The following is a 22912-nucleotide window of genomic DNA, read 5'->3' on the forward strand; positions in this document are numbered from 1 at the left end:
GAATTTGGAAATGGATCAAAACTCAAAATTCTATTCCCTGAAATGACACGAAATCGTTTCAAATGCCCCTAAAAAAAGATGAGAGACAACGCAGTATGCCACGTACCCAAGTGTTGTACAACAAGGAAGAAAGAACTTTTTTCTAGGCTGCCAATTGCAAGCCCACCCACCGAAGTGGTACCCAAGAACGCCCAAAAGATGAACAATGCAAACCTCCAAACGCTAAGATGACCCTCCTAGACCATAGACTGTACAGAAAAATGAAAACAGGACTTTTCACACAATGATGCCCGCAAAGTCGAGGGCGTCTAGTTCCCGTTTCCGGCTGGGGCAGCTGGGGCAGCATTTGGCTTGCCCAAGACGCCCTCCAGCATCTGGTGCAGCTCGCTTGGTAGCTTGTCCAGGTGGATGGCCGTGCTGTTGATGACGGTAGTGACTCCCTCCATGGCCTCCATCTGGGCGATGTTGGATTGGTTGTTCCAGGCGTAGACCTCGTTGATACAGACGGGGGGAAGGTTGCCCATAACGACCGACTGGTCGGGGTTGTAGACCATAGTAGGTGGGACCTGGTGGAGTTGGTTGACGCAGTCCGAAAAGCCGGATTGAATCTGCTGGTTGGGGATCTGGTCTCGGGCTTTATGGTTGCCGCTTGAAGCAACTGCACTGCCGACGAGTGAAGCTCCTGCTCTGGCAGCGACGGCGGCACCGAAGGTGGGTTCGATCAGGGCCACGAAGGCGGCGACGGTGACTGCGGAGACGGTAGTGAAGGAAACCATTTTTGCTGATTTGAGTGTTGGGATTGAGCTGAAGAAAGCTGGAAATTGCTGGAGTGGTGGTAGAAAGAAGTATTGGAAGATTGCTGTTGCTGTTGTGATGATGATGCTGATGTTGATGCTGATGATGGAGAGGTTTGATGGGACACTCGCCCCTTCTTATATACCTCATTTCATGTCTCTTGTCTCGAGATCTGACAACTGAACACATGAAAACGCACGCGGCTTCCTGAAGGACAACTCGAGGCTGAGTCGATAGGCTTAGAGACGAGAAAGCCCTCTCCAGATCCTCTGTAAGATACCTACCGTGAACCTCAAACGGCGATGGGGGCCGGGCAAGGAACAAAGGAATGGAGTAGACTGCGAATAAACCGTCTCTCCGCGATAACATAAAGTTAAACTCTGAAACGATGCTCGTATCGCCGCTGTGCAAAAGGAATGGTTAAGACAGAGGGCATTCCGACCCCATGCTTATCGTAAGCGAAGAGGCTGAGCGCAGGTACAGCCGCACCCGCACTGCGAATTCCTCCGCACTCCATCTCACTGCTGATTTGACTATCAGGCTGAAAGGAACAGAAGAGTTAGAATTCAGGATCAGGATCAGGATTGGGGGAGTTTTAATTGATGGCTGTTACAAGCCAGCCTCAGCTAACCAACAGCCCCCCTGCTTGGAGCGGATGGGAGCACGCGACAGCATTGCTCTAATGACAGTCAAATCAAACTCCAGAGACGTAATCTATTTCACAGCTGTAGCACGAAAGGATCATCAGCAAGTTCCTTTGCATCCACGACAAGGCGCATCATATGATAAGCCATCCGAGTCGAGACGCCTGATCCTCATCGCAATTCCGGTTCAGAATTTGAAGCAGACTATCAATAGCAATCACATCTCCACCTACCTTTGAGAGGCACATGGATAAACATAAATTCAATATTGGTCCACTATTTTCACTTTGTAGCGCCCCTGGTAACCCTATATACAAGACCATATTCGCGGCTCTGGTTGCTCTCGTCGCTTGACCGAAAACTGAACGACTTTTCAAACTCCCGCAATCGTCATCCATCTAATCGAGAGGAATACCTTCATATTCTGCAAATCCTAGAGCGAGATTCATGTTTTCTAGAACCAAGATATTAGTCAAAGTCCAACTCAAGGTCTGGGAGAGGGAGATATTTGGAACTTACGTAAACATTGTGTAGCAGCCCCCTTCAATAAATTATCAATTGTAGCACAAACCACTACCCTCTTTCCTGAGCTGTGAACTCCAAACCCACCGATCTGGACTCCGTGCTTGCCACTAATAGCCTTCACGCTTGGTGGCTCCCCGATAACCTTCACCAACCGCTCACCTGCATATCGCTCCTGGTATAGCTGTCTAATGTCCCTGCTTGTCATTTTTTCCTTCAATGGGATATTGATAGTGTGGTGAATGCCTTGGAACCAGACCGCGACGTGGGGAATGAAAGCTACCTCTACACCAAGCTGCGAACTGATTTCTCGCTCGTGGATGTGGTCAGTGAGACTGTAGGGGATAATGTTGTCTGTCAGGTTTTTGACGTCGTTCTTTGGGCTGGGCTTTGTTCCAGCGCCGGAGTAACCTGAAACACCGAAGATGGTAGGAGATCCAGAGAGGAAAGGCACCAAGGGTGATATGCCGAGCTGTGCAGCGGTAGCATAACAGCCCGGGTTGGAAATCCGAGTCGCTTTCGCGATATCAGATCGGTTCACAAGCTCGGGAAGACCGTAGGTCCACTTGCTGTCAAATCGGTAATCGGCAGAGAGATCAACGATAACGCTGTTTTGAGGCCCCTTGCCTTCTTCAACTGCATCCACAAAAGGTTTGCAGACACCGTTTGGAAGAGCCATAACCCAACAATCAATTTCGCCATTTGCTTCCATACGGCGGACATCCTCAGGGCTCAAGTTCTCATAGGTAATCTCGCGCTTATCGTATCCCTTCAACTTCTGGCCAGCAAGTTCACGTGATGAAACATGACGGAGATCCATGTTCGGGTGTGCGTTGAGAAGGTTAATGAGTGCTTGCCCGGTGTATCCTCGGGCACCAATCAGCGCAACCTTAGCTGGCTGGTTGTTTGAAGAGTTCTTGGTGCCAAAGGGAGGGTTGGGGTTGGTGGTGGTAGCATAGCCACGCGATGAAGCAGCGAAGGCGCGGGATGTCTTCGACACAGGCCTACGTGCACTGGTCGAGAAGGCACGCGCTTGCGAACTGTTCTTGATCGAAGCACTCATTCCGGATGCTGCCTTGGCTGCGCGTTGGAGTCGGGCTTCCAGGTTGGCATCACCCAGCATAGAGCGACCGTATTTGGTGAACTCAGTCATGAGCTCCTTAACCTCATCGCTGTTGTCGATTCCATACCAGAACATAACCTCTCCATCCTTGGACAGACTTCCTTCAGCCTTGTCGAAAAACCAGGTTAGATTCTCATCATCTCCCTTCACAGTCCACACTAGCTTTGGGTGATCCTTCTTAATGGCCGCAAAAACGTTATCCGCAACGTTAGTCAGCCATCCAGCTTTGGTGATTGTGAAAGTAGCAAGATTGGCAAGGGAGCTCGAGGAGTTCGGTGGTAGGACGACCGCCAGGGCGTCCATTGGGTCGTCGAAGTAAGCCTTGAAAGGTCGGTTTTCGAGACCCTCAACATATCGGTCAACCGTAGCTCTGGCGTCAAGGCCTTCGCGATCTCTAACAAGGACTTCCTTGAGCTTATCCAAATTTTCGAAATCAGAGAGCTTCGTAGCAGTCGCCAACTTGTTTCCTCGTCGAATCAGTGTCCCGGCTCCGGTATCGGTGAACAATTCCTTCTGCAGATCTGCTGGATGGATAATTGCGACGCTGGAGGTTCTTGGCAGCGCATCAAGCAGTTCCTTGATCTCCTTGATCTTTAACCTCGTGCCATATCGACACCACCACTGTGACATCAAGTAATCGTATTCCTCATCCAGGTTGATAGCAGAGATCTTTTCGTTCGTGTCGGCATTGAAAAGCCCGCCCTTTTCAGAAAGATAGACAATCTTCAACGGTTCGAGTGCTCGGGCAAGCTCTCCAGCGGCAACATCGGCATTGACGTTGAGCACTTGACCCTCTGGCGTCTCTGCCATTGAAGTCAAGATTGGCAGACATCCGGCATTAATCGAGGCTTCAATGGGACCCTTGTTGACCTTGTTTATCCTGCCCACCAGATCGTATTTCTCCTTGTCTAGGTAATCGGCACCGAATACACCTGATGTAATCGGCCGCGCACGAACACCCATCTCTTCCAGCTTCTCCACCAGTTTCAAGTTCTCCTCCAAAAAGAGCTTTCGGGCTACTGCCAGTGTCTTGCCATCTGTGACCCGAATTCCCTCCTCGAAATGAGGCTCAACGCCGGCATCCTCTAGCAGCTTGTTCAGTTGCGGCCCGGCTCCGTGTACAACGACAGGGTAAAGCCCGACATGGTTGAGGAATGCGAGGGCAGATGTTAGAGATTCGAGGTGTTCGGTGATAATTGCGCCTCCGACCTTAATAACGGCGAACTGCTGAGAAGAAACAGAGCTGAAATGAGATAGGTATTGCTGGACCTCTCTCTTTGAACCAATGTTGCTAAGCAATTGCACGACAGTCGATCGAGTGGAAAAGCTGTCGGAAGAGGAAGATGCGTAGTCCCTTCGAGATGAGAGAGTTACAGCTGTGGTGACCTTTGGCAGAGTGCAGGCACAGGTCGCAGGAAGTCGTCGGGCAGCTGTTCGCGCCCTTCTGGCCACAGCTCCGGCTGTGGAGCGTAGAGCCAGCATCTCGTGGCCGGCGTATGAGCGGAATAGGAATATATGGGACAGGAAAGCTCTTCGTCCAGCTCCTGAGAACGACTAGGTGCGAGTCGAGTTCCCAGGCAGGAATCTCTCTGTATTTATCTCATCAAAGGCGGGGATAAAAAGAGTAGAAAATGACGCAGACTAGACTCTGAGCGCGATTAGTGACTGGCAGTATCAGGATCTGCGAACTGATGGGCTGTAAAAGGAGGCGCACAGGAGGGGGCGTATCGTACTGTAATTCAGAAATCACTGGAACGTGGTGAGGAATTGTTCAAGACATCTTTTTTCGACAGTTCTTGGAGGAGCGGTCCGATGTTCGCTTCGATTGGCGGCAGGATGTTGAGCGATCCCTGCAAGGAAAGGAAGAGCTTCTTGGACCGCCTCTTACAAAGTTTGCGCTGCACATGACAAAAATTTCTATCATCCTCTTTGAGTCAACCATTAATGTAGAAAACCATTAATGTAGAGAGAGCCCTATTGGTTATACAGCCAAGGTACTTTAGCTAGCAAGGCACAATCACGTTGGGAAAAAGCCTTTCAGAGATTTCATCTGGGCTCGTGGTCCTGTAAACCTGCTCACCTTAGGTAGGCCTCGATTGCCAAGCCCGCACGCAACTTGGCTCCTAGTTCTGTAACTCTCGGTCGCCCTGGGCTTCTGCTTGCTGGCTAGCAATAATCTATCCTGGATATGAGTTGTAGTACATGCAATTGAGTTGTAGTATATACAATTGTGTATGTGTATGTGTGTTTACTTCAACCGAATCGGGATATACGAAATCGATCCGGGAACCCTTTCAAGAAATCAAGACAGTGTAATAAGAGCTACAGGAAATCCGTAGTTGAGCTAAGATCTTGGTCAAGTGGTCCTTCAGGTGGAGCGAAACAGTTTCAGTAATTGCCAGTTTATCGTATATTTCAAGGTTCACAGTATGTTGCTCAGTATTTGCCTTTCGTAGAAGAGAACACCAGATTCTTCGTCAGTTATAACCAAAACACAAAGTCGTCATCGTAGCTTAATTATCTCCTCCAATTCTTACATGATACAGATCCGTTGATTTGAGTGCAATGACCCTGGCCGTCCGCTGAAATGTCACTCGAGACAGACCAAAACCTTCCTCAATAACGGTATGCAACGCCCTTCGTGAAAAAAAAGAACCAACGTGAAATTCAAATTGACAACTCCTGATCATTAAACCCTCAATGATCCAGCTTGCTTATACCCGACGAGTGTCCCATGCAAATTGGATTGGAGTTTGCAGTGCTTCTGCAACACGTATTGACGTGCCGACATGCACATTGCCCTTCTCCCTATGCCCAGCACATCATTTCCCTAGTGATGGGTTGCCACAACTACAAGAGTATTAGCCAAGTTTATACGCCCGGTCTAGGATACATACCAGACGGAACGATAATGACAATCAGGAGTATGATTATACCGCCGATCAGACATATTCTCATCCTAGAGATGGTCAGTGAAGCCCAGAGTCTTGACAAGAATGGTGGTGGCTTACTTGAGGTCTTTGTAAAACATGGCCTTTCTGACTCTGTTGGCTCCACGGCGGAAACCTTGAGCTGATACGGCCAGGTTGTCTGTCTTATCTTGCAGGGAGTCGAGACGTTCACCACGCTGGGAGACCTTATTAATGTTCTCGCGCATCACACCAACAGTGTCATCGATTTGCTAAAATGAGCGTATGTTAGCAAACCCTCTAATGTGCACTGAACTGAATGATGATGCGAGAAATCCCCCAAGCCGGACACTTGATGCCATCAGGTGCGCTCGAGCGCCTCCCACAGCGGATTCGGGTCGCCAGTTGCACCACTATTCCATTTCGATAGCAATCTCGTTCTTCGTAGCCATCTCTAGACATCAGAGTAGAGGGATAGGTTGTCTGGTTTCGAATTTCGCTCGTCGGGAAAGGGAGGCTGAAACAAATGCGCGGCATCCGCAGGAGCTGAGAATCATCGACGCTGCCTCCCAAATACCATCATGCCCCATATTCTCCAGTATCAAGTCCATTAAAATGGATACCGACGGTCCCGCATCCATATTAGAGCCTCGTGAAGGATTCTCCTCGCTGAGCGATCGCTGGAGGGGGGCTGGGTCCGTGGTTCTGTATCCAATCCCGGGAGGCACATCGTCGACAACATCTTATCAGTAAAAGAAAGAATAACTTACTGCTTGAAGCGCTGCCGTTCTTTGATTGCCTGGTTGAGGTGCTGCACCTGCACCGCCCGGAGTGCCCTGGGGTGGAATGTAGGGATCATATTGATCTGTGTTGCTTGCCATGTTGAGAGAAGGGATGGATCGGAATAAATTGCTCTGAGGAATTCGGTGTCGCTCGTCAAGAGGCTGGCGGACTTTGGGTCCGTGGAGGGTATCTTTGTGTTGTTGTAGGTGGAGGATTGAATGAGGTGGTGTCGTAGTTCGATGTGAAGGCGAGCAGGAACCCGAGACGCTTCTGAAGTTGATGATTACTTAATCCAGAGATGTTGTATCTGTTCAGAGCAGAGCTTTCGAAGCTCGGTAACCAATTCAATTCTAGAGGTTGGTCAATATCGGGTGATCAGAGATATTCTATGAATTATGCTGATAGTTCTTTGTGCTCCTTTTTCAGACACTGTTTTCTTTCTTGGTATTGTTTCTTTCTTTTTCCCTTTCGGTCCTCTGTCTTGTTGATGTCTCTCCGCCGCGTAGGCACTATGGGGTATCACGTGATAAGAGCTACTTATTGACAGCTGTGGCTGTGCTCGTACCTGTATCCGAGAGTCGCCACTTTTGCAAGGCCCAGACCCGGGTCATTAGTACACTAAGATATCTGAAGTTTTACGATACTGTAGATTTCGTACCCCTACCTTGCTAATTGTCCCAGGCTTCTTCTGTAAACACCTAGGCATCAGTATATGGGGTGCACCAGCTCTCATTTACCGGATTAGGATCAGATATTCCGATCCAATTCGCTTGTACCCGTTTCTGACAATCCTCACAAGAGGGAGATAGATTCTTGGTTTTCCCCAGTTGTTTCAATTTTGTCTCCGGCTTCTATTACAAAGTGATATAGAACTACGTATCCTCTACAAACGATTTCACTCGTCGTCCCTCGCTCCCTGATATCGCCACATCCTGATGCTCTCTATTGACGTGAAGCGTTGCGGGAAAGCTCATCCCAATTCTCAGGTTCCGCAAAGGTCATCTATAGCCTTTGAGGTTCGAGATCTGAAGTGGGCGCTGAACCACCCTTCCCGAACTGGCGGAAGACAAGCAAGGCGTTTGCCCATTAAGATGCCCAGGACTCAGTCATGTGATGTAGCATCCTTGCAAGATGATTGTCCTTCTCGAGTAATATATCCCGGCAATCGAATCTACTTGGCAGCTGGTCCAGTAGGTGCGGAAGCTGGAGCCTTTGCGGCATCCGAAGAACCTCCTTGCGGGCCACCTCTCGCACCACCCCTCCCACCCCGTCTTCCCGAAGATCCACCTCTACCGCCTCGTCCTCCACGAGAAGGTGCATGTGGAGCTTGATGCTGTAGCTTTTTCTCGGGGGGAAGTGCGGTTCCCTTACGCTGCATGACTTGAACCGTGCCTTGAGCAACCGAAATAGGGTTTGCTGCCATGGCCTTCTTCAGTCCTTCCGGCTCAACAAAATCAACGTAAGCAAAGCCCTTTCTCTTATCAATCTCCACCATTGACACTGCACCGAACTGTTCCATGGCTTCTTTCAGAAGAGGTTCTGTCACACCCTGGGAAGGATTCGCATGCTTAACGAAAGCTTGCTTGGCACCTTCAGAAGGGACGGCGATAGGTGCTGGCTTCCGAGCAGTAGCAGCTGGCGCAGGCTTGGCTGCCTGAGCAGCCGGGGCAGAAGCGGGTGGTGCTACCTGTGACTGAGGCGCTTTAGGTTTCTTGAGTAAGACCATGGGGGTCGAAGGACCGGCAGATGCAGGAGTTGAAGTCGATGGGGGTGCAGCCTTGCTCGTTTCCACCTCTGGCGCTTTACCCCGAGATGCTCTGTTATTTGCTTGTGCCGAGTTGCTTTTTGGAGCTACTGGAACTGCCGAGGACTGCGGTGTTTGAGGTGAAATTGTTTCTTTTGGCTCAGCAGCGGCTTTCTCAGCAGCAGCGGCTCTCTCAGCCTTTTGAGCATCAGCTGTATCACGTCTGACTTGGCGATGGGCTTGTGCTGGACTAAGTCCAAGGTCACGTTGCAGCATGCGGATATGAGCTGCAATCACAGCGCCTCTTTGTCGACCAGGAACCTTTGCAATGTCAAGCTTAGGGCTTGCAGTGCTCTCTCCTGATCCCTGCTGCGCAGCTGGAGATGCTGGTGTTGTTGAGTTTTCAGCAGCCTGTCTATTGAGAATCTTGACCGCTTCTTTAGCAGCCTTCTCAACCGACTTATCTGCTTTGGCATCCCTGCCTTTCTTTTTTACATCTTCAGATAGGATTGGCGACTCCTTTGTAGACTTGCTCTTAGCAAGCTGTAATTCCTGCTTCTTTGCCGCTTTGGCCGCCGCATCCTTGTTCTTATTGGCCTTCTTGTCCTTGAGGTATTGCACCAAAGGTGTTGTTGTAAGCTTTTCGGGCTTTGCTGGTGTTCCATCTACGAGTGAATCGGCATTAACTTCCTTTGTAGTGGTTGGATTCGCTAGGCCCTCCAAGAATGCCATAAATTCTGGATCCTGGTCGATGGTTCCTGAGCGAGCATCCGTACGACGTCTACCACCGGGGATTCGGCCATATAAGGCGAATTCCACGGTGGGAGGTCCAACAAGTGCTGGGCTTGTAAAAGTATTCTGGGCATCTTCGAAAGTCAATTGACGTACAGTTTCCGACAGACTTAAAAGGTGGGCTTCGCTTGTAAGGTGAAGGTATGCGCGAGAAGGTCGAGATGGCTTGGAAGGACTACGTATGCAAATCAGCAAGTGACTTCTGGAAGAGGGTGAGAAGGTAGCTCACTCTTTGGAGTCTTTTCCCGGCTTGTAGAGAAACCAGTCAACCTTTCCTTGGTCCAACTTCCACTCATCGCCAAGAATTGTTGTAAACTCCTCCTCTGTAAGGCCCGGCGCGAGTCTTCTGATAATAACCTTCAGTTTAGGAGCTGGAGGCTTTGCTGCGGCCTGTCTGGATGTATTGCCTGAGGTCTGTGATGCTGTGATAGGGAGGACTCCATTAGCTTGCGTGCGATTGCTCTGATGAGCAGCCATATCTGCAGGAGAGGCAAGGAGGCGGCGCCTCAGCTCAGCGGCCCGATAGAAAACCCGGTACTGTAGCGAGGGCGCGCAGAATACCGTCGCGACTTGTGGTCTTCTTATTTTCGCGCTCCCAAGGTTGCGGGGGTTACCATCAACTCCAACATCGACGAAAGGAAGTCAATCCAACAACCCTCATTGTCCCTTGCTGTTTTGTCGCTCTGCAAGAATTAGCGTCCTTTAAGCGTCATCAACGATAAGCGATAACGAAGCGACCCAATAGCATACACAATGCCGGCACCGGATTTACCTTACTCCGACCCTTCACATTCTACTCCGCGCCTCGACAATGATGGATCGGCCTCTCGTGCTCTCTATCCCATCATCGAAGAGGACGAAGACCAGGAGAACACTCAAGGTATCTCTCTGGGTATTTACGAGGATATCCGCAACTACGAGAGTCTCGAAGACGGCGATAACTACGACGATAGCTTCGACTTTGGAGGCGACCAAGGTAGATAGATCCTCCTCATCAAATGATCTTCCGCGCCATATTAACTTGATTACAGGCTGGGGCAGCGGTGACAGCGACGAAGACGACGGCGGCGCGAAATTAGCTGGTCTTGATATTCTCTCATCGATCTCTGACGCACCGGCAACTACTGCACCACGTCCTCTTCCTGAGATCCCGCATCCTCTCCCTGAGATCCCACGCCCTCTCCCTCCTATCCCCAAGACCTCGCGACCTCTCCCACCCCTCCCCACATCTAAAATGAGCAGCAACGTCCCGAAGCCTGGTCCGGCAAAGCTTGGTCCTCGCGCTGGCCTTGAAGAATGGCTTGCGGAGGCAAAGCAATGTCACTATCTCCCTGAGCATGCCATGAAGCAGCTTTGTGAAATTGTCAAGGAATGCTTGATGGAAGGTATGTGTGTAGGTCCCGAGTTGCTGAGCATGATACTGATCTCACTTTCAAAGAATCCAACATCCAGCCAGTTCGTACTCCGGTCACGATCTGCGGTGATATCCACGGTCAATTCTATGATCTCCTCGAGCTATTCCGCGTCGCGGGCGGCATGCCTGGAGAGACCAACGTAGCGGCCCCGACTACTATGACTAATGTCATCAAATCGGACGATATTGAACCCCCAACTGAGATCACTGACCCCAAGCTCAAGAAGAAGATTAGAGGTTCTGATAGCGGCATTGAGAGTATTAGCGGTGAAGATGACGACGATGATGAGCCTAGAGGCCGCCCTCGTACTGCGGGTCATTCAAGCCGTGGTGGCAGCACCGGTGGTGATTCTGGCATCGGCGTAAACACCGTTTCTGGAACCGGTGATCAAAACTTCATTTTCCTTGGTGACTTTGTCGATCGCGGCTACTTCAGTTTGGAGACGTTTACGTTGTTGATGTGCTTGAAGGCTATGTAAGTGCAACTGCAGATCTGCAAAGAGTTCAAGCTGACAGAGCCAAGGTACCCAGACAAGATCACCCTCGTTCGCGGTAACCATGAGTCCCGCCAAATTACTCAGGTCTACGGCTTCTACGAGGAGTGCCAGCAGAAGTACGGCAACGCGTCGGTCTGGAAGTCTTGCTGCCAAGTCTTTGATTTCCTTGTCCTCGCCGCCATTGTTGATGGTGAGGTTCTCTGTGTTCACGGTGGTCTGAGCCCCGAGATCCGTACGGTGGATCAGATCCGTGTTGTAGCCCGCGCGCAGGAGATCCCTCACGAGGGAGCCTTCTGTGACCTGGTCTGGAGTGATCCCGAGGATGTTGAGACCTGGGCTGTTTCTCCCCGTGGTGCAGGCTGGCTCTTCGGAGACAAGGTCGCCATGGAGTTCAATCATGTCAATGGCCTCAAGCTCATTGCTCGCGCCCATCAGCTAGTCAATGAGGGTTACAAGGTAACAACTAACTATCCTCTCCTTACTCTTATCTGTCATCATGCTCTAAGCTAACAACCCCCTTCCCAGTACCACTTCGCCCAGAAGTCCGTCGTGACCGTCTGGTCCGCTCCCAACTACTGCTACCGCTGCGGCAACGTAGCCTCCATCATGAACGTCGGCGAAGACCTCAACCCCAAATTCAGCATCTTCAGCGCCGTCCCCGAGGACCAGCGCGCGGTCCCCGCCGGCCGTCGCGGTGCCAGCGATTACTTTTTGTAGATTTGATTGATTGGTTGATTGACGATTGACAGACGGCAGGATATCACAAAGATGGCGTTCAAGGGGAGTCGGGTTTGCATAAAGGGAGGCAGGCGTTCTGGCCAGACTACCATTGATTGTACTGTACATTAAACTAACCATCGCCGACTTGGCTCGGATTAGACTCTTCGCATCTCCGGTTTTTTGCCTTTAAAAGCATACCGGTTTGTTGTCCCCGGTTCCGCTGTTTATTTACGAGCGCCCGGTTTTTTCTTTTTCTTTTCTCCCTGTCTGGTTACCTTACCTTACGTTACTGGTTTGCGCTTGCGCTTTTTAAGTAAGAATCAATGAATGAATCGATGATAATTTCTTCTTCTTATCTTGTTTATTGAAAATGAAGTCCCCTGTCCCTGTCTCTCAGCTCAGGTATGTAAAAAGTTCCTTATTCCTACTAGCTAGGTAGGTAGCTAATCGAGACAAAAAAGAATAACAGTCTTCATATAAAAAGGGCAAAATGAGAGGTGTGTGAGTCTCGTCTCGCAAGGATCGAAATTCAGCTCAATTATTATAACACCAATAATTAATATTCCAAGACGCCAGCCAGCCTCAGCCTTCTAAACTTCGAATAAGAAGGTATGCTAAAGGGGTATAGAGTGAGAGAAAGAAGGGTATCATCAAGTATAAAAAAAAGGCGCCTGGAATTCCAAAAATTTGTATGTTGACAACCCTCCCCTCTGAATGATTACCGATTATGGATTATGGATTATCGCACTTCGATCCTATCTACTGCACTCCATGTATCCAGAGAAAAGGAGAGAAATGACAAAAAAAAATAAGAGGTAGAGTCCAGACATTAGCAGAAGACGCCAGGTCTTCACAAAACATGCATGCATCTGCACGCAACCCCTTTCGCGCTCCCTACACTTGATCCAAGGGCTTCACCGGATCACCAAACGGATTCACATTCCCGAGACCATCCTCGCTGCGCCTCGCATAGTTCGCCGAACTGACAGCCTTGCCGCTCTCGACATCCCTCTCCAGGCCTGCCCTGGTGGGGTTCTGCGTCATCTCCCAGCTGCCCGTTCGTTCGTGGCGGGTGACGCTCGCGCCGGCACCGTCCTTGAGCGCTAGGTCCGTGTCGCTGGCTAGTTTCTCGGCGCCCTTGAAGCCGCCCCCGCTGTTGCTTTGGCGGAGTCCCGCAATGCCAGCTGGGCCGTCTGCGGCGGCTGCGCTTCCTGAGCGCTTCTTCCCGTGGCGGTCGATTCTGTAGCCGAGGAAGGCGAGCAGGGCGGCGAGGATGGCACATACGGCGAGTGTGACGACGGCGCCTATGACGCCGCCGACTGCTGGGGAGACGGCGTCCTTCTTGCGATTCCCCGGGGTAGAGGGGGAGCCGTTCGAGTTCGAGGACGATTGGGTATCGTACAGGATGGCCTGGCAGAAGAGGGTGGCTGACTGACAGGCATTACACCAGTCTGAAACCTCGTTCATGGAGAAGGCGCCCATGCCTGCGACGAAATCAGTCCAGGACATATCGACCTCCTCGTTCCCGCGATCGAATAGCGGGTACGAGACCAAGTTGTTGGCATCATCCGTCCCGTTCCTGAAGAGGAAGCGGACCCAGAGTTCGTCGACGGCGGGGAAGGTGTCACTAGAGTTTTCGGCGGGGTAGGAGAAGAGCTCGAATGCCATGAGGGAGCCGTGTTGCGGGAGGCTGGTGAACATCGATGCTGCGGGCCCGCTGCTGAGACTAGAGAGCGAGAAAAAGGAGAGCATGGGCTCGAAGGAGCCGAAGAGGAGGGTGAGCTTGTCGGATACGCCTTGGGATGAAATCACGTGGCTAAATTGCTGGATGATGACAGATGCCAGTGTTGCGCCGGCGATGGCAGGTACATTGCCATCTGAATTAGGTGTGTTGAGCCCGAACTCTGATTGAGAAGCCAGGAAGGAGAGCTGGTCTATGATAGCACTGGACGACGGATCGTTGTAAAAGGATGAGTTGTGGTTGTATTGGTACAAGGCGTATTCGTATAGTAAGTAGGCATTATCATAACTGATATCGGCAGGGTCTAATTGTGAGAACAGACCCTGATTGAGCGATTGGTAAAAGCCAGAGTACTCAGTGGCCTCTTGGCTGTACACTTGCGAGGACATGGTCTTGAGTTGCGAGAGGTCATAGTTGGTGCATTCCTGGTTTCCGGCAATCCTATTTTCACAAGTTGTCAGTCATTCCTTCTCCCAACTGAGAAGCGTGCCGGAAACTTACCAGATATAGTTGAAATCAAGAGGGCTCACTGTATTAATACTTGGATATTGATATCCATTCAGAGGATACATCTGTAGGGTCTGGTTGCTCAGGATCGTCTCTTCTTGACTCATGACTGCATTCCTTGGCGGATATAGACCTTGTAAGAAAGCCAATGCACTGCCGCTGATGAACTCATCCTCTGTACTCAGAACGTACATCTGAGAGTTATCAATGGCACCGGTACTCAATCCATTGATTGGCGCAGCCGTGATTAACGCAGATGCGTTGCTGGAAGGATCAATGTAGCGGCTTCTAAGCATACTCCCTGCATCATGAAGCTGGTTGGCCCCTACGGGGGAGAGATTGTAAGGTCCGTTGCTTAAGGCGGGGACCTTCTCGCCGTGGTAGGTAAAGACTACTGCACCCCAGGTTATCTCGCTATTGGCCGCAGCAGCCGCAGTTGCTGAGAGCGCGAGTAAAGTTGTAAGCGTGAGGGGAGCCATGGTATAGACGGAGGTTGATATCCCTGTCCCGTAGCCAGCAGAAGTACGATGCAAGAGAACAAGAGAAGGACGAGGAGCGAATGCAGCCGGGAAAAAGAGCTGACGGAGGAGAAGAGAAGAAAAAAAGAGAGAGAAGGCTATGAGCTTGCGATAGAGATGTACCTCATAGGACTGACTAGCTATCTTAGCTTAGCTTCAAGGCATTGCGTAAGGTTACCTTTCGAGGTCACGAGCACGAGAGCTTGCCGTCTGCTGCTGCCCGGCCATGTCGTCAAGGGTTTTGTGATGGAGCTAGGCCTCCTTAGGTCCTGTTGTCTGCAATGAAGTCACACGATCGTCACAAGAAGCTCGGCCAAGGACGACGTGCCAGTGGTGAGGTGGTGTGCAATGGAAAAGAAGATTCGCTGCGGATTTGTCGATTCGTCCTGGTCCCGCTCTCCCGCGCTCGCGTGCTTATCGCCTATCCTTATCGATGAGCTTAAAAGAAGGGTCCGGGGGGAGGTGATATCATCTTTAACCCCGCATATAGCCTTGTGTCGGAGTCCTTGGATGGAGAGAAAAGATAAGATAAAATAAATATTGGAACGCGTAGAGGATCTTGCTATTTATCGAACTTTAACTTTCAAGCTTATCTCGACGGTTATGTCCAGTACCTGGGAAGGTAGGTATATTGTGTGGTTTGTTCGGAGCCGAGGTCACACGCAAGGTTCCTTTGCTGGGAATGGAAGGCTGCGGATCTGCAACTCGAATCAACATCTCTTGCCGAGGTATCTTAGTATCTAAGCGTGCGACAGCAGAAACATGGGCATCAGATCATTCCATTTCATGGCATAGCTAGCTACAAACTCATCAAATACCTATTTCCGAGGCCAACCCCGCATTCCCAAATTCAGATTCATTACACCTAGAAGAGAGCATTACCCAAGCGCATAGAGACCGATTTAACTTGCGTGTAGTTCGCCAGCGCAGCCTCACCAAGTTCTCGTCCCATACCCGATTCCTTGTACCCACCGAATGGGATCTGGTGGTGGAGCATGTTATATTGGTTGATCCAGACGGTACCAGCACGGAGGCCATTTGCGACACGGATGGCGGTGTTGAGGTCCTTGGTGTGGATACCAGATGCGAGGCCGTAGATGGAGTTGTTGGCGGTCTTGATGATCTCTTCTTCAGTGTCGAACTTGGCGATTGAGCAGACGGGGCCGAAGATCTCTTCTTGCATAATCTTCATATCCTCGGTGACGTTGGAGAAGATGGTCGGTTGGATGAAGTATCCCTTGTCACCGTGACGCTCGCCACCCGTCACGACGGTGGCACCAGCCTTCTTTCCTTCTTGGATATAACCCATGATACGGTCGTATTGGAGTTGGGAGACCTGTGGGCCTTGGAAGGTATCGGGGAGGAATGGGTCGCCGACCTTGTTGGCAAGGGCGCGAGCCTTGAATCGCTCAACAAACTTGTCGTAGATACCGGACTGGACATAGACGCGGGAACCAGCACAGCAGCATTGTCCGTGGTTGAAGAAAATACCAAAGTTCACCCATGAAATGGCGTTCTCGATATCAGCGTCGTTGAAAATAATGTTTGGAGACTTGCCACCGAGTTCGAGGGTGACCTTCTTCAGGTTGGATGAGGCAGCGGCCTTCATGATTTGACGGCCAACAACCGTAGAACCGGTGAACGCAACCTTGTCAACATCCATGTGGGCTGAGAGGGCTGCACCGGCAATCTTTCCAAAGCCAGTGATGACGTTGATGACTCCTGGTGGGAAGCCAGCTTCCTTGATCAGCCTTGCGGCAATCAGGGCAGAGAGAGGAGTCTGTTCGGCGGTTTTGATGACAACGGTGTTACCAGTAGCGATCGCGGGACCAATCTTCCATGAGAACATGAGCAGAGGGAAGTTCCATGGGATGATTTGACCGCAGACACCAATCTGATTAGTCTGTTAGTGGAGTAATAGAGAGATATAGGGAGCAAAACATACGGGTTCTTGTTTTGTGTAGGTGAAGGTGTCTGGGTTTGTGTCGATCACCTTGCCTTCAATCTTGTCGGCCCAACCACCATAATATCTAATGACACCAGCGACCGCTCCGACATCAGCTCTCGCCATTGTGATGGACTTTCCATTGTCGAGCGATTCAACGGCGGCCAAGAGATCCTTGTTCTCCTCAATCAAGTCGGCCAACTTGACGAGGTACTTGCCTCTCTGCTCTGGTGTCGTCTGCTTCCATGTGCCCTCGAAAGCCTTGCGCGCCGCTGCTACAGCAATGTCGACATCCTTCTCTGTGGCCTCGTGGACGGAGGTGATGACTTCTTCTGTGGAAGGGTTGATGACCTCGAAGGTCCTGCCATCGACACCCGGGACGAATTCATTGTTGATGAACCTGCACAACAACCAAGTGTCAGTGCTGGATCGACAGGGCGACGACAGATTGGAGAAAGACGCTCATCACACACTTACAGTCCTGTAGGTTGGGTGAATTTACCCGTGATGGGCGTATGGAGCTCAACGGAAACCGAAGCCATAATGGAGACTGAAGTGGCTCTGAGTGGGCAATAGGAATCTCTTGGGATTAGACTGTTTGCTCTGCGCACGAAGGTGGATGGGAAAGAAGAGGAATTGGATGGATGGATGGATGGAGGAAGATAGAGAAAGGGGATGGAGGATGGGAGAGCGGGGTATATAACTTCTGAAGATACACGGTAGGGAGGCACAGCAGGGACTCGGGGGTATTAAATAAGAAAATAATAATTAGTTAGATCATCACAGACGAACGGGAAAACACGACAAAGGGCCCCCTCGCCGGCGCCGTATTGCTTGGCTTGTCCTTTCGCCGTTGACCTGTGCTCTCTCTGCCGCGTCTCTTACCCCGCCTAAGGTACCTTACCAATGACGTTAGGCTGGTTCGCCCCTCACGCCCGTTTGCGCTCCCTGTTCCCGGGTTATGCCCACGTCCAACATCTTCTTCCTCGGGCTACAGCCAGCGATCGCATTGTTTGGATGGTGGTGTTTCTGCTGCTCCAGGACGAAGAGCACCTTAGACCGCACCAATAACAACCGCGGGAAGCCGTTCGAGGAGCCCCGCGGGGAAGGCAAAAGGTCTCTCGGTTGAAAGCGGGAATCCGGGGTTTATCTCCAGCCGGTAATAAGTACAGCGAGTACTTCTTTTCGGCGATAGCACGTCTCACTGCTCCAGCTTCTTCGGCGTTAAGCAACTCGTTCTCTCTTGACGCTCTTTTCTTCTTCCTCCCCGTTCCAAAACGAGTAAAGAAGGAGACTTCGAGATGCGGTTCCGATCTGAGGGTGAGCGGAACATTGCCACGGAATTTCAAATCAAGCTGCGATTATTGTAATAGTAATCACAATCCCGTGTCCTTCGCCTTCGTTGCCATGCTTCCCCTCCCTCTCTCGACGCGTCTACTGTCAACCAAGATCACAACACGCTTCCGTTCCCCCAGGATCCCCAAAAAGGGGGGGCCCGTGCTCCGGAGCTCTGATCCCCGGATTCCGGACCTAGACCCAACTGGTTAGTTTCCGGATCACCGAAGGCCTCGAGCCTGGAGCAGTGGAGGAGGCTGGAGGGGTCGTCTGCCCCTTCGGGTGTGGGCATTATTGCTCTCTCCTGTTGCATTGTCGTGTGGCTTATCAGCTAGCGCTAGGTTGAGGGGAACAGGATGATGATCTTCGAGAGCGCGAAAAGCTGCGACAAGTTCGAGATGCAGTCTTTGTCTGGCCTGGCTTGTTTGAGCAGATACCTACATATTCTGTATACGTGACCGCATCTATGGGAGCAGGCTCCTTGAGGCTCTCGCAGACCTACCTGGATGGTTCCATAGCATGTCAATTAGTCAGGTTTGCCTCCCCCTGTTGTCATGATTACAGCTGAAGTTGTGGAGAAAGTGGAGCTAAAATACTGATGTTTAGTATTGTACTGTACTTCTACAGCCTTATGCTGTGAATGGGTCTAGGGGGCATTCTGATCATCTGCCACCCTTTCTTTCCCGGACGGCATCTGCAATAGCAGTACCTCGAATTTCCAATCCCCAAGACTCGATGTTCGGATAATACCCCCCGTACTCCACCATATACGCCACAGAGAAGTAGCCAAGCCCTGACCTAGTGAACTCGGAGCACTCAGGGTTGGTATACCTATCATCAGTTGCAGCTTAGAGAAGTAGGCTGCCAAGATGCTTGCCAAGTTCCAACGCCTGGGATATACCCAAAGGGGCCTCAGTCAGGATCTACCGCAGTGCCGGCAATGACAAGAGTAGACAGACTCTCAGCATATCACGGCCTAGTGCGAGCCATCGATAGCCATCGATAGCCATCATATAAGAGGTTTGTGTCCGACTTCGTAAAGCACTGGTCACTTCAAGAATCAAGATATCGTTGGCCAGTATGACAGCTTTATCCCAGTCGAAATGTGGAAGGTCGAGGAGAAATTTTGACTATCTCTTGCACGTAAATAATAGTATGATGTCTCTCGAGAGGTACATTTTGTGAATTCTCGGAATGCGCAGAAGAACCTTGACGGGTAAGGTAGGATAGGTAGCTGGCAAACACGTAGATGGATATAATAAAAGATCTCCCCTGAGCTTCATGTAGGTTCTCTCGCATGCCTACTTCCAATACGCATTTCCAGGGAGATACTTCCACCTTGTCGGGTAGCTTTCTCAGCCATTCAAACAAATCAAATCAAAAATAACCTGGCCCCCCAAAAAGGAGGGGAAAAAAGGGGAGAAGGGCAAAAGGAAACCCGGAAAAATTGGAAAAGAGAATACTTATACTTTCTAGGATGAATGTCGAGTAGGATCGACCCTTTTCAAGGGGGGAAAGGGGAGAAGAATTTTGAGTGTTTTTTAAAATGAGCCGTTGTTTTTGCGACGGTGAGGCCTTGAAATTTTTGAATAGATAGCCATTAGCCATTACCATCAAAAAAGCCATAGGTGTCTCTTGAATAATCTTATTACATTCTTGCCGATCTGATATAAATATAAATGGAAGGATTCTGGAATTATTTTCTCAAGTTTGTGCGTGGTCGACGGCTCCCAAAGAGATGAGGGCTTGGGCTTCTGATTAGGTTAAGCAGTTTAGGTTTTACGTGGTCCGTGCACGGATATATCGTGCTAGATTTCTGGCATCCGCCGGCCTCATTGAAAGTGGACTAAAAGCGTAAATTTTGCCAGTTCGACCTGTTTTGAGCCCAAACCTCCCGACAGACCGAGTTTTGAAACAATAAGAGAAAGAGAGAGAGAGCAAGGACAGGAGGAGTAGCCAACATGGCGTTCTCGGACGACGGTAGTAAGTTCAGAATCGTTCTTGACAGAGAAGGGGAAATCGGACCCCTCGACCGACGCCATTGCTACTCACAGAGGTGCTAACTGGCAGGTATTTTCAGACGTCGTAATCAAGAGCGAACCATTATATCCACCGGAGTCGTTTTCTCAGCCCTCGCCCGAACCTCCTTTGAAACGACGCCGCTCGGAAGAGCCCGAGGATGCTGGAGAGAAGCGGCAGAGAATAGAGGTCGGCTCGGAAGCACCGACGACTACTGATGAAGATATGAGCTACATTTTCGCACGGGCTGCTGCTGCGGCAGCAAAGGAGATTGAGGAATCAACGAGTGATATCTCTCGGATCGATGCTGAAGTGAGCCAAGCGGGGTACAATGGATCTGCAGGATACAGTGATGGTTCTACATCGGACCATTATCTCTTCACCCAAATACTCAGTCTCCCGATGCTGGATAGCTTGGTGAGTTTTCGAACTACACCCTCGGATAACGCTCCAGTTCCATGCTGATCTTTCTGCAGTCTACCCAGATCCTCGCTACCTTGGGACGAGGGCCTTATACGGAAACTATCAGAATCATCCAAGAACCCGAGTCCGAGCTGGGACGGTCATATGCTACTATCAAAGCCCTTTTCGACCAGACCAAGAAGATCTACTCTCAACACACGCCATTTCTCTCTGCTGATGAGCTTAACATCCAAGAACCAACTCATCGAGCAACGATCCGTACCGCAAATCTTGCAACCTTTGTGTCAAGTGTCTTTGGCGGACAAGATGTGGGATTCTATGAACTCAATGATCACTTTATCGAAATATTTACTCCTGATGGCGGGGCGCTGGAGAAGGAACCTGGCCAGATATACATTGATCTCAAGACACAGATGTTCCTTTCTGCGGTATTACAAGAGGAGCAGGAGAAAACTAAAGAGGACCTCCTGGATGACTTCTTTCCCTCCAATCTCGATGAGATATTATCTAATCGACATTTTGGCGCAATGCTATCACAGAGTGAACTAGAATTCCTCGATGCAGCCAAGGCGCGACGGGAATCTCTCATGAATGAGACAAGTGATGTGGAATCAATTCTTAAGTCTCACCTGTCCGGTGGCTAGCTCTTCGCTAATAGTGTTACAGAACTCTTATCAGAGAGGTATGACTGGGAGGACTTCCTCCGAAGTCTCAGCGCCTATCTCAACGCAGCCTATGAGCCATTGATCACACCTTATTTGAAACGCCACGCCCTTCCACCACCGCCTTCTCCCTCTCAGCACCAGAATAGCAACTATAGCCACAATACCGAGCAAGATGTGCAGAAGCCAAGCGAGGATGATATCGCCATACAGGCAGAACTCGCCGCTCAAGAGGCACTTCGAAGCGTTTATGGCCATACTCAGTATGAAAGCCAACCACATGAGGATACAGGTATGTAATTGGGCGGATGTTGCAAGTTACCTGCTAACCAAAGAACAGATCTACAACAACAGCTCCAGCAGCAGCTTCAGCAGCACCAACAGCAAGATGCACAGCAATCTCAGCAGCAACAGCAGCAACCGCAGCAGCAACCTCAGCAGCACCAACAGCAAGATGCACAGCAATCTCAGCAGCAACAGCAGCAACCGCAGCAACAACCTCAACAGCAGCCACAGCAACTACAACAACTACAGCAGCAGCAGCAGCAACAACAGCCACTCCAGCAACAACACCAACAGCACCAACAGCACCAACAGCCACCACAGCAACCACAGCAACCACAGCAACCACAGCAGCCACAGAGTCAGAACCTCTCTTATCAATTACAGTATATGGGAGATCACTCTCCTTATCCCACACAGAGCGCACCTACACAGGTCTTGTATGAGCGAGCTCGACAAGCTGCTGTTGCCAAGGCAAATCCAGGAAATAATAGACGACCGGGATTACCCAGCCAGAGGCGGCCCTGGAGCACAGAAGAGGAACATGCCCTGATGGCTGGTCTAGATCAAGTTAAGGGCCCTCACTGGAGTCAGATTCTCGCACTCTATGGTCCGGATGGTACAGTAAACAATATCCTCAAGGACCGAAATCAAGTACAGTTAAAGGATAAGGCCAGGAACCTCAAGCTCTTCTTCCTCAAGAGCAATATTGAAGTCCCATATTACCTACAGTGTGTGACGGGCGAACTCAAAACACGCGCGCCAAGCCAAGCGGCACGGAAAGAAGCTGAAGAACGGGCACGACTTGCTAGTGATGAGGAACAGGCCCGGTTCAATGGCATCATGGCCCTAGCTGGTGGGATGCAAGATCAAAATCAAATCAATGGGCAGCAGCAGCATCACGATATGCGGATGCAAACTCCAGACGTTCCCCGCGATCATTCTCAAGATCATCTGAACAGTCCCGAGCAATTCCACGTCGTTGAGCCGGAGAATCAAGAACAAAGTCTTCCACCCCCTCAGCTGAGCGAAGAAGAGACACTGCGACAGCAACTTATGGCTGCCACTGCCGAAAGCCTGCAGAGCATTGGGGTAATGCCATCCAGCGTTGGGCCAACGGCATTTTGATCTGCTCTACTACATTCTTTCCATCGTAGGATGATGATGTTTCGGAACGATTCCGTCTGGTGGTTTAACGGTGAGACGGAAGGATTCATTAATACCCAGTATCAACCAAATACCCCGGAACCTTACATAGCTAGCTGTCTATGTTAATTAGTAAGGATTTATACCCAGAAGATTCAAACTCAAGAGTGATCCCCTTTATATACGCACGCTTCAAAGATTCAGGGGTTCCACCTGACCTTACCGAAGACGACCTCATCACGTGATCAGTACATGTAAGGTAGGTACCTTACCTTACCTTTAATTAAGGTACCTTAGGTAGGTGGATCCAAGTTACAATTTTGGATGCATACAGTTCTGCTCTGTCTTGGAGTGAGATTTGCATTCCCACCCCTTTTATTAAGCGAGCATG

The 22912-nt window shown here is 50.4% G+C and overlaps 9 protein-coding genes across 9 annotated transcripts; 2 read left to right on the plus strand and 7 right to left on the minus strand.

Moving 5' to 3' along the window:
• Nucleotides 1–308: 308 nt before the first annotated feature.
• On the minus strand, nucleotides 309–776 carry M430DRAFT_26551 (hypothetical protein; the record flags this gene model as incomplete). The annotated part of the gene is made up of 1 exon (XM_024865418.1): nucleotides 309–776. One exon carries the CDS (start codon nucleotides 774–776, stop codon nucleotides 309–311), a length of 468 nt encoding a protein of 155 aa, XP_024722176.1.
• A 952-nt stretch (nucleotides 777–1728) lies between these two features.
• On the minus strand, nucleotides 1729–4857 carry M430DRAFT_118094 (hypothetical protein). The gene is made up of 2 exons (XM_024861690.1): nucleotides 1959–4857; nucleotides 1729–1893 (listed from the first exon to the last, which is right to left on the minus strand). The coding sequence occupies exons 1-2, from the start codon at nucleotides 4564–4566 to the stop codon at nucleotides 1838–1840; spliced, it is 2664 nt and encodes an 887-aa protein (XP_024722177.1). The 5' UTR covers nucleotides 4567–4857; the 3' UTR covers nucleotides 1729–1837.
• A 997-nt stretch (nucleotides 4858–5854) lies between these two features.
• Nucleotides 5855–6874, minus strand: M430DRAFT_40815 (hypothetical protein; the record flags this gene model as incomplete). Its single annotated transcript, XM_024867433.1, has 4 exons — nucleotides 5855–5934; nucleotides 5982–6043; nucleotides 6096–6265; nucleotides 6764–6874. The coding sequence occupies 4 exons, from the start codon at nucleotides 6872–6874 to the stop codon at nucleotides 5915–5917; spliced, it is 363 nt and encodes a 120-aa protein (XP_024722178.1). The 3' UTR covers nucleotides 5855–5914.
• Nucleotides 6875–7947: 1073 nt separating this feature from the next.
• M430DRAFT_26554 (hypothetical protein) lies at nucleotides 7948–9789 on the minus strand (the record flags this gene model as incomplete). The annotated part of the gene is made up of 2 exons (XM_024865419.1): nucleotides 7948–9487; nucleotides 9542–9789. The coding sequence occupies 2 exons, from the start codon at nucleotides 9787–9789 to the stop codon at nucleotides 7948–7950; spliced, it is 1788 nt and encodes a 595-aa protein (XP_024722179.1).
• A 427-nt stretch (nucleotides 9790–10216) lies between these two features.
• M430DRAFT_118101 (hypothetical protein) lies at nucleotides 10217–12281 on the plus strand. Its single transcript, XM_024861691.1, has 5 exons — nucleotides 10217–10288; nucleotides 10344–10697; nucleotides 10751–11201; nucleotides 11250–11679; nucleotides 11749–12281. The coding sequence occupies exons 2-5, from the start codon at nucleotides 10547–10549 to the stop codon at nucleotides 11938–11940; spliced, it is 1224 nt and encodes a 407-aa protein (XP_024722180.1). The 5' UTR covers nucleotides 10217–10288; nucleotides 10344–10546; the 3' UTR covers nucleotides 11941–12281.
• A 556-nt stretch (nucleotides 12282–12837) lies between these two features.
• M430DRAFT_99647 (hypothetical protein) lies at nucleotides 12838–14670 on the minus strand (the record flags this gene model as incomplete). Its single annotated transcript, XM_024870204.1, has 2 exons — nucleotides 12838–14125; nucleotides 14186–14670. 2 exons carry the CDS (start codon nucleotides 14668–14670, stop codon nucleotides 12838–12840), a joined length of 1773 nt encoding a protein of 590 aa, XP_024722181.1.
• A 904-nt stretch (nucleotides 14671–15574) lies between these two features.
• Nucleotides 15575–17196, minus strand: M430DRAFT_136846 (hypothetical protein; the record flags this gene model as incomplete). The annotated part of the gene is made up of 3 exons (XM_024862480.1): nucleotides 15575–16603; nucleotides 16655–17054; nucleotides 17132–17196. 3 exons carry the CDS (start codon nucleotides 17194–17196, stop codon nucleotides 15575–15577), a joined length of 1494 nt encoding a protein of 497 aa, XP_024722182.1.
• A 2116-nt stretch (nucleotides 17197–19312) lies between these two features.
• On the minus strand, nucleotides 19313–19674 carry M430DRAFT_220142 (hypothetical protein). The gene has a single exon (XM_024864617.1). The coding sequence runs from the start codon at nucleotides 19613–19615 to the stop codon at nucleotides 19367–19369; it is 249 nt and encodes an 82-aa protein (XP_024722183.1). The 5' UTR covers nucleotides 19616–19674; the 3' UTR covers nucleotides 19313–19366.
• A 175-nt stretch (nucleotides 19675–19849) lies between these two features.
• M430DRAFT_57409 (hypothetical protein) lies at nucleotides 19850–22691 on the plus strand. Its single transcript, XM_024868670.1, has 5 exons — nucleotides 19850–19972; nucleotides 20070–20425; nucleotides 20485–21049; nucleotides 21098–21385; nucleotides 21434–22691. The coding sequence occupies exons 1-5, from the start codon at nucleotides 19951–19953 to the stop codon at nucleotides 22501–22503; spliced, it is 2301 nt and encodes a 766-aa protein (XP_024722184.1). The 5' UTR covers nucleotides 19850–19950; the 3' UTR covers nucleotides 22504–22691.
• Nucleotides 22692–22912: the final 221 nt, after the last annotated feature.

The sequence above is a fragment of the Amorphotheca resinae genome (assembly GCF_003019875.1).
Source record: "Amorphotheca resinae ATCC 22711 unplaced genomic scaffold M430scaffold_4, whole genome shotgun sequence".
NCBI lineage: Eukaryota > Fungi > Ascomycota > Leotiomycetes > Helotiales > Amorphothecaceae > Amorphotheca > Amorphotheca resinae.